General features: G+C 44.9%; 1 protein-coding gene across 1 annotated transcript; it reads left to right on the forward strand.

Moving 5' to 3' along the window:
• Positions 1–451: 451 nt before the first annotated feature.
• On the forward strand, positions 452–5,697 carry neff1 (neuronal intermediate filament family member 1). The gene is made up of 4 exons (XM_028413769.1): positions 452–1,291; positions 2,851–3,168; positions 3,300–3,424; positions 3,824–5,697. The coding sequence occupies exons 1-4, from the start codon at positions 548–550 to the stop codon at positions 4,200–4,202; spliced, it is 1,566 nt and encodes a 521-aa protein (XP_028269570.1). The 5' UTR covers positions 452–547; the 3' UTR covers positions 4,203–5,697.
• The last annotated feature ends 4,227 nt before the right edge of the window (positions 5,698–9,924 follow it).

The raw sequence follows: 9,924 nt of genomic DNA on the forward strand, positions 1-9,924 counted from the left end.
TGCAGCACCTAAACTCTGGCGCACAGCTCTTACACATTGATTTACCATTCTGCTGACGACCAAGAAAAAAACTGCAATGACAGTAGACAAAATGAGACAAGGTAACACGAGACAGTCCCCACACTCAATGAGATGTGTTGATTATATTTGCTGTCATTAGGTCTGAACAGGAAAATAAATTATGAGACAGTAACTTGGTGAAAAGTGAAGTTTGACTACGCGCAGTGTAAAGACCCTTAAGAAAACGTGATCCCCCCTTTGGCGTTCTCGTCTTTATAGCAGGGCAGAGAAAGAGGGGCTGCATGAGTGAGTTCGTGTCTCCCCAGAGGCTGCTTTCTGCAAAAGCTTGCAGGTTTCCCTCATCTCCTCTTGTCGCTGCGTCAAATGATGCGCCGGCGCCTTCACTATAAAAGCACCTGTCCTGGCCAGACATCACTCGCATCTCACTTTATCTCTCTCACACACACTCACCCTCACGCACTCCTGAACTCCACACTCACAGTTTCTCTCAGCAGAGGCATCCAGCCGGACTTCAAGTAAAGGAACCATGAGTTACTCCAGTGACATTTACAGCAGCAGCTCCTACCGGAAGATCTTCGGAGATGCCCCCCGGTCCGGTCGTGTGGGTATGGGTAGCAGCAGCCCGTCCCGCATGCATCCTGCGGGATACCGCAGCAGCCACCGCACCTATGGTCCCCCCTCCGTGATCACCTCCACCTCCTACCGCAGGACAGCGGCGCCCGGCCGCGGATTCTCCTCCATGCAGGACTCCGGGATGGACCTGACCCAGTCCACCGCGGTCACCAACGAGCTCAAGATCATCCGCACCAACGAGAAGGAGCAACTGCAGGGCCTCAACGACCGCTTCGTGTCATTCATCGAGAAAGTGCACAACTTGGAGCAGCATAACAAAGTCCTGGAAGCGGAGGTCACGCTGCTGCGGCAGCGCCACAACGAGCCCTCGCGTCTGCACGAGCTGTACGAGCAGGAGATCCGCGAGCTGCGGGCGCGGGTGGAGGAGCTGACGCACGAGAAGAGCCAGGTGCACCTGGATTGCGTGCAGATGAACGACACGCTGGAGCGCGTCAAGGAGAAGCTGGAGGAGGAGAGCAGGCTGCGGGAGGAGGCGGAGAACACCCTGAAGGGCTACCGGAAGGACGTGGACGACGCCACCCTGGCGCGTCTGGAGCTGGAGAAGAAAGTGGAGTCGCTGCTGGACGAGATTGCCTTCCTGAGGAAAGTTCATGAGGAGGAACTGCAGGAGCTGCAGGCGTCACTGCAGGCCACACAGGTACACATCCCACTGGGTGCTGACGACCTGCAGGCCCACGGTCTCACAGGTGGTCCCTGCGCCACTTGTCAGATTCTCAAAGTTAATATGCAGTCCCACGACCTTTAGTATCATGCCATACATAATTTCATATATCAGTCTACATGTCAGTAAGCACAGGGGGTAGAACGCCCCCTAATGGTTTCAATAGAATATGTAATGATCAGATAAGATCATTAGTGTAGTCAGATTACGCACACACACACTGCCCGTGTTTATATGATTTAAAGCAGCTGATTTGATATGATCAAGTTTATTTCACTCGTCCAGTCATTCAATAACCTTCCAAAGATTCAGAGTTACAAGTATAACATCAGTCTGTGGCCGACACTTCTGTGTGGGACTCGCTGCGTCCTCTTCAAACTGAACGTTGCGCACTGGAAAATTGATGGCACTGCAGTTCCGTTTCAGCACCGCGCGCTGTCCCGCCCCTCCTCCCCCTCATAAAAACCGGGGGTCTCGCGCGTACCTGCAGTGTTCCGCGCGTTCCCGCTCGCCCACGTGTAAACTTAAAGGTGTTTGTGTTAATGTTTGTTGTTAGTAGCCTGGTACTGGGAGTTGTTGTGTAGACTGTGTTGCATACGTGCATTTTTAATTATCATGTGAGTATCCTATCACTTCCTTTTAAAAGGCGTGTATGTCAGAGTGAGGAGCTGTGAGCTGCGATTAGGTGCCAATACTTGAGGGTGATGATGTTTTCACTAAAGGACGTAAGGAAGGAGGAGGGAGGGCAGAGGGGGGAGAAAATGCGGAGAAATAGCGCATAATCCAGGGGTGTGGTCGTCCCACGGGGCAGCAGGCAATTCTGAGGGGTGCTTACATTCAAGCTACAGCAAGCACAACACAGAAACTACAGTTTTACACAAACTGTTCTGTGTCTTGCCCTGATATGAACTCATGCATCAACAAAACCATCAATGGTATCGATTAGAAGCTTCTTGAATTACTGTGAGCTTTTATGGATGTGGTATTTATAGAGATCATCGTGTTACAGTTTGTCCCATTCCAAACTTTGAAAAGGATTTATGTAACTTTCATTGCAACTCCGAGCAGAAACTGAATATGGAGGAGTCAGTCATGCAGTGACAGTTGCTGGGTAGATTTCTCCAGGGTTTCTCATCTCCTCTGCAGGGAATATTATTGCCATGTAAGCTATTGACAGCACAGCTTTCTCCAGCAGAGAAGCTGCCTGAGTCAGCAGTCGATTCATCAGTCCTGCAGCAGTCCACCTCACTGGACTGCAACTCAGCTCATCAACACACTGTTCTCCTTATGCATTTATGTATGTGTCACCAGGAGAAATACGGCCTACAGCACAGGAGAGGAGGGTGCTTTGAAAGCAGCTGTGAAAGAAAACGTATCACCTGTGGGCGGCTCATACCTTTACTTACAAAACAATGAATTAAAAAAAATATTGGCAAAAATGATAAAAATCATTAATAGCCACTCAAAACAGAGGAATTCAGGCCTTCAGTTAAAAAAAATCTGGACGTAACATATTCAAAATTGTTTCCATCCAGGTATCAGTGGAGATGGACATGAGCAAACCTGACCTGGCTGCAGCCCTGAAGGACATCCGATCCCAGTATGAGAACCTGTCTGCCAGGAACCAGGCCCAGGCGGAGGATTGGTACCGCTCCAAGATTGTTACGGTGACCGAGGCTGCAGCCCGCAACCAGGACGCCATCAAGCACTCAAAAGAGGAGTTGAGCGAGTACCGTAGGCAGGTGCAGGCCCGCACCTTGGAGATTGAGGCCCTCAGGGGCCACAACGAAGCCCTGGAGAGGCAGATTGCAGAGATGGAGGATCGCCATAACAACGAAATTGGAGAGATGCAGGTATGTAATTTACACGATGGAGTTTAGTTTTCATTAACTAATAAAAGACAACAGTTAATAATAGAAGCTTAAACTGGTCAATATAAGCACATAAGAGAGCATAAAATATATGTGTGTGTGTGTGTGTGTAGGAGACCATTCAGCAGCTGGAGGCTGCCCTGCGCAGCACCAAAGGAGAAATGTCCCGTCACCTGCGTGAATACCAGGACCTGCTGAATGTCAAGATGGCACTGGACATTGAGATCGCTGCCTACAGGTCAGTAACATTACTATCAACACAGCAGTAATATGCTTTTTTATTGTGTTATTTGTTAATAATACTTCTGGATAAATAATAAAGCAGTATGATTCCTGTATGATCCAGGGACCTTTGCTGCATGTCCCACACCCAGTATGTAGTTTGAATGCACTCTTACAGAGAAATCAATCATTATCTGTAACATGATAGATTGAGGGGAGGCGATACACTGTAAACCCTTACAAATGTCTAATTCAGCAACTGTGATTACAAGGATTACTGCACACACACTGAAACAGACAGCAGAGGTGCTGCTGCAGACATCACAGTGATATTAGATCCCTCATGAGAGCTGCATCGAGACTAATCCGGGAGAGGACACTGATGTCCCCTCTGTCTCTCTCTCCTTCTGTACAGGAAGCTACTAGAGGGGGAGGAGTGCCGCCTCAGCTCCGTTGGTGGTGCCATGGTCCAGTCTGGCTATCCTGGCTTCTCCTACATGTCAGCCCGCACCTACACCCTAGGAGCCTACAGAAAGTCCGGAGCCAAGCCTGAGGAGGAAGAAGAGGAGGCAGAAGACGAGGAGAAGGAGGAGGAGGAGGAAGAGGGAGAGGAGGAGGGTGAGGAGGGAGAAGAGGGAGAGGAAGGAGAGGAGGGAGACGAGCAGGAGGAAGGTGAGGGAGAGGGTGAGGGAGAGGAGGAGGAAGAGGAGGAAGAGGAGGAGGAGAAGCCAAAAGAGAAGGAGGAGAAGGAGAAGAAGAAGGAGAGCCCTACTGGGAAGAACAGCAAGAAGTAATCTGCTTGTGTCATTTTCATCATCATCATCACCAATGTCATCATTATCAATAACGCATTCCACTTCCCACCTGGATCTGGTTCCTGTTCCCGTCATCTCTGTGTCACACACACACACACATATCTGCACACTCCAGATGCCTCACACATTCAGTGTTTTTCTGCCTCTGTTTGCTCTGTACTTCAGAAGTGATTGATTGAAACCTTAGCAGAGGGACAGGGAGCTTTAGGACAGAATAGATAGCATTTCCACACTGTGCTGAAGTCGTATTGATTTCACAGAGAGACGTGCAGACAGCTAGCATGATGCCACAAAGTTTCATGAAAAGGGAATGTTTCTTCCTCATACAAGCAACAATAAATGTGCCATCAATGATCAATAGTCACAATTTATGTCCAGCACACAGATAAAACGCACAGATTCTGGAGCATGACAAACAGCCAGTCCAACTTTTACGGTGCTATTTGATTTTTACATATAAAAGTTGGGTATAGTAAGTACAAGGGTTTATCATAGAACGAAGCCGCACCAGCTCGATTCTGAATGTCGGTTTGTTAACGCAGGAACATTTAGATGAAAAAAAACAATACTGCTTCTGCCTGAACTCAACCCCACAGCAGGTGAATGCTTCCACCTCACTCCATTAGTCTCCACTTGGTTCTACATTTCATCACTTAATTTACTGTGTTACAGCACGACAATGTCGGTGGGGCTCAGAAAAAAATCCTGTACATACGAGCACGTTGGGAGGGCGGGTGGAGAGGAGGGGAGGGAGCAGCTCCTCCAATAGGAAGCGCATCTTTGAGAATGAAAACTATAGAGTTTAAATCGCTGCTATATATATTTTGGGAATATAAATAATCCCCCCCTTTGACTGATTCATTTGTCGAGGAATTTATCCCACATGTCAGCGTGCTTTGGTTACTTCATTCCCGTCCTTTCTGTTTTCCTCCTCATGTTTCACGTGGTGGTGCTTTTAGTTTCATTTAGCTGGAAACAACAGGAAGGATGAGTGGAGCTGTCAGGCAGCTGATGGTGACACTGACAGCTCTCAAACTGAGACTGCAAGTGGCAGGTGCGGCAGATGCTGCTGGGTTCATGTTATATGGTACAGAAGCACATATAAGGGCTATTTCCACCGTAACTTCTTTGCCCTGATGTGTTTTTTTAATCACCGTTCTTCATCATTTCACCCCCTTAGCCTTGGTTTTATGACAAATGAATCAACCAACGGGCATGAATGCATGGCCTGATCCTTGGAGCTTGAATATCTGCTGGATGGGATAGATTTCTGCTTGTTGTGTGTTCAATTTAATAAAACTTGCCTTAACCATGAATGAAAGTTAAAATAAATGTTTTCACCTGCATCCCATTTGGAGGCCGAGGAGTGCTGACACTTTCCAGACCGTTCTGCTATACAACTGTGACTGTATGTGCTGCTATCTCATGCAGTGATTTTCCTCTCAAAGCCAAATAAAGACATTTATTAACCAAACATTTGCTACATCTCTTTGTCTTCTTTAGGGAAAAAAACATACATGTGCATGTATTTAAAAGGTTGAAGAGGACTTGTAGGGTTTTATTGGACACATTTATAATTAATTAGTTTTAATTAATTAATTAATTAATTTTATCATTTTAATTTTGAATTAATTTGAATTAAAGTACTGGAGTGTTGTGATGCTATTTGGCTGAAACTTGTATTTAAAAGGATTTATCAACAAAGCTAAAGTATAAAACCCCATGGGGAACCCATGTTTGTATCCAGAGTGTGTAACCGACAAAGATGCAGCTCTGAAAGTGATTAAACATGATGTTCACAGATAAAAGTCACTAACATGATGATTATTTCAAGTAAAGCCTGCATTTTGTTAGAGTATCAATATTATATATAAAATCTTTAATTGATGCTCTACATATTTTATTGTTACACTTTGTCACACACTCACTCACTTTCATTTCCACTGCTTTCAGTTTACTTCAGATGACACTGCAGCTGCTTACAGTGCCTACATTTGAATTATTTCCATACTCCTAAGCTGCCATGTTATTTGGTTAGTCTGCTTTAAGCACCAAATGACACTGCAGCTTGCTGTAGTCTTACATCTGCATGCTTTGCACGAGCTTCAAATACTACTGCAACTGCTTTCAGCTGCTTCCAACTGCTTCATGTCGTTTTCTATGTAATCCTAGTATAATTAGGTTGAACAACATATCAACTAAAATACAAATAAATAATATAAATAGTTTTTTCAGCACTGCAACTATAACAACCTGTCATATTTGTTCTCTGTAATGTGTGGTGTTTGTGTATGTTCGTTCCTCTATCTCTCTTCTTTCCCCAGGTTTCTTCCTGTTAAAAGGGGAAATTGCAACTGTCTGCTTGCTATGGGGTTCAGGCTCTGGGTTTCTGTAAAGCACCTAGAGACAATTTTGATTGTAAACAGTGCTATATAAATGCTTACACTGGTTACAGTTTAAGTTGCACTGCATCTGCTGGATTGATACATCAGTTTTAACCTTCACATCACACTGCATCACACTTTCAGTCATCACATTTGTCTGACTGTAAATGCTGTATTTAACTGAAAGCTCAGCTAATATTTTAACTGCTTACACTTCAGCTCACATGACAGCTGTTTTCATGAGGTGACACACTAACTCCTTTACACGACATCTCATTCAGGACATTTTGTTTATTTAAGCTCTGCATGTAAAACAATCATTTGAGCTGATGGGGTGCAGTTATGGGAAGATGTCCACTCATGTCTTATGCCCTCTATGCTTTTGGACTCACTAAGGGAAAGAGCTGGATAAAGTCTGCTGGGTGTTCCTGTCGACTCATCTCAGCCTCTGCCTGCCTGCTCCCAGAGGTGAAAGATGGGACCTGCAAAGATGGATGGCAGTTGCTAGTGCTGGCCCACCTGCACGGCTGTCAACAGCTACGACTTCATCACAGCCTGAGACTGTGTGTTTCCCCCTGTGTGTGTGTGTGTGGGAGGAAAATCAGCACAGTGGCAAGAACATTATCAGCACTAAGAGAGAGTCAATAAAATGGTTAGAAAAGCAGGATGTGTCTGTGTTGGATGTATAAGAGCTCGTGCTGGATCCAGGAGAAGAAAATGCAAGGTGATGCAGCTGGATTAGCACAGCTGATAGGAAGATAGATTAGGCAGGCTGAGACAGATCGCTATAGATCTACTGTTTGAGGAAAAGGCTGATATCACAGTCAGTGTTAGCTTAGCTGTCTGAAAAGAGAAGGAAACACAAACTGTACACTTTTGGTCATGTTAAGCCTCTACAAGCAAGCACAAAGACAAATCTCTCCTACTACTGATTTCCTTTAACCCATTCAAGTCCCAGAGCTTCATCTATAATTGAAAATCCATTCCCCCCTGCTGACCACCATTTGCTTAAGTTTCTGCATTGACATCCATGTTGGACAGGTGCTAAAGAAGAAGCACACCTCTGACCACACCCACACCAGAGAGAGAGAGAGCAGATACACAACCTTCCTCTCTGAACTCTGTAACGTCTTTGCTCATCTGTTCTCGGTGACAGTGGGAGAGTTATGACTCAGCATGCAGCTCTGTGGTGGAGCGTCAGACAGGGGAGCATGTCAGAGGGCAGATGTATTGAAAATTTAAGAGTCCAATCAATCCTGCAGCGGCTCCGCAGGCCTGCGGCCGGCCGACCCAGACGGTGGAGTTGTCCTTGATATGGCCGTGCCGCTGCTCTGTGCGTGCTGAGCTTCGCTGTCAGCACATTCTCTTGTTGTGGAGCTGCATACATAATTGAACCTCTCTCCTCTTCCTCCTCCTTCACTGCCCTCCTGAGACCATTGGAGATAAAGCAATAAATAACTAAACCTCAGCATTTAACAACTCGTCCCTGCTTAGAGTCCACAATTACATTTCCTCTTTTAAGTGAGTTAAGATACTATCTGTGCCCTTATCGTCACACATTCTGATATCCTGAGTGGACACCTGCTCATTAGAGCAAAATCAGTGCTTCACATGTAAAGTTAGTGAGAAAATAGAAGATTTCTCAACAGGTTTTTGTAAGTTCATTTTCAGTTCACTTGTTCAATTACTTTTATTCATTAATCCCCCCCATGTTATCCTTGGCCCCTTCTATCCGTCTTTATCCCTTTGTGTCTTCAGCTATGTCTCTCTCCCTCTCTCTCTCTCCCTGTAACTCCATTGCTATATATAGACTTCTGCATTGCAGATGTCCCAGAGCCCTGCAGTTCTGGAGGAGCTGCTGAGGAGTCCCAGCCAAAATTTTGGCTGTCTGACACACACACACACACACACGGAGACACACAGAGCCAAAACAACAGAAACTATGCAGCACAGGATGGGACAGTTACAGCATGACAGGACTGAACACAGAACATGTGCAGTCATCGCACTGCAGCAAGGGGAGGGCCACCGACCCACCCCCACTAACAGTCAACAACACTGCAGTCCTCACCTATGGGTGGGTGGATATGTGAGCATGTGGTGTTGTGCTAATTGTCTGAAAGATTAAAAAAAATGTCAAGGTCATGGCTTGATTATATAAAAAAAAATCTAAACCTGCACAGTGAAGTCAAACACTTTTTTATATAAACAATAGCCATGAAATTAGTAATTGCTTGCGTGCCAGTTGAGGGCACAGCTCTGCATTATTCATAAAGAGATCATGCATTTAGCAATGTAACAAAACTCAGCTATAACCTAACCAAAATATTAACATATGGCAACAGATGAAATTATTTGAGAGTGATTTGAAAACATAACATTGGCCAGTTTTTGAAGAACATATTTTAAAACACAAAAAGGAACATTAAGAATTCAAGCCAACCAGACAGTAACTAATAAATAATAAAAATGTTTTGTGTTTGGCAGCAGTCATTTTGGACAGCAGAAACAGAGGTTAGTTAAACTACTGGCAAACCATTTCCTGTGGGTTCATAAAGTTGTATTGTGGAATAAAAATATTGAAATGCAGACTTGAAATGACTTAGTTTGCTTGGTATCTGATTGGTTTGCAGACAAAATAAATTAACTAAGCTTTAACTATCCTTATTATTTGTTCAGTAATCTGTGATTCTGAATGCTTTACATCACTTGCATGTGGCTATTTCATCTTTTACCCCTGCAGTCTTAACACATGATGAGCCATGATCCATTCATAGAGAACAATGTTCAGTGTGAACATAATGTGAGGCTGAGTCTTTGCTAGATTGTTATTTGGATTATGGCACCAACATAAATTACCCCTCCTGTTTCATCCTGAATAATCCCGCTCTGTTCCACAGCCTCATTTGTGCCATTCATCACTGACTGAAGAGAAAGTGAACTCCTTACAGTCTGATGTCAGATCCTATTGAACTGTTGTATTTGGGCTGCAATGCTCCCTGCTTCCATTTCTGCTGCAACAGTGTAGGCCATTAAGTATTTATAAGTGCTGGCTGCTGTCAGGCCTCAGAGCTGACACACACACACACACACACACACACACACACACACTACTGTGAGCGTTTGCTGCCACTTGGTGTTAAAGGTGCAAATTACAGATCATTTTCAAATGCAGGGCTCTACCAAGTGTTCTGGTCTGTATGTGTGCATATTCACTGCAGCAATTAAAGTATTTACGGAGCATGCACAACATGAGAGAGAATATGTGTATTGAGAGCCATTGCAAAATAAAACTTTCAATGGGCCTAATTTATATG

Source organism: Parambassis ranga, chromosome 9 (assembly GCF_900634625.1).
Source record: "Parambassis ranga chromosome 9, fParRan2.1, whole genome shotgun sequence".
Lineage (NCBI taxonomy): Eukaryota > Metazoa > Chordata > Actinopteri > Ambassidae > Parambassis > Parambassis ranga.

Excerpts from the sequence above, each read along its gene's own strand:
- neff1 (XM_028413769.1), top strand. The coding sequence starts at position 548 with ATGAGTTACTCCAGTGACATTTACAGCAGCAGCTCCTACCGGAAGATC. Across the intron at positions 1,292-2,850 it reads CGTCACTGCAGGCCACACAG|GTATCAGTGGAGATGGACAT; the intron begins GTACACATCCCA and ends GTTTCCATCCAG. Across the intron at positions 3,425-3,823 it reads ATTGAGATCGCTGCCTACAG|GAAGCTACTAGAGGGGGAGG; the intron begins GTCAGTAACATT and ends CCTTCTGTACAG.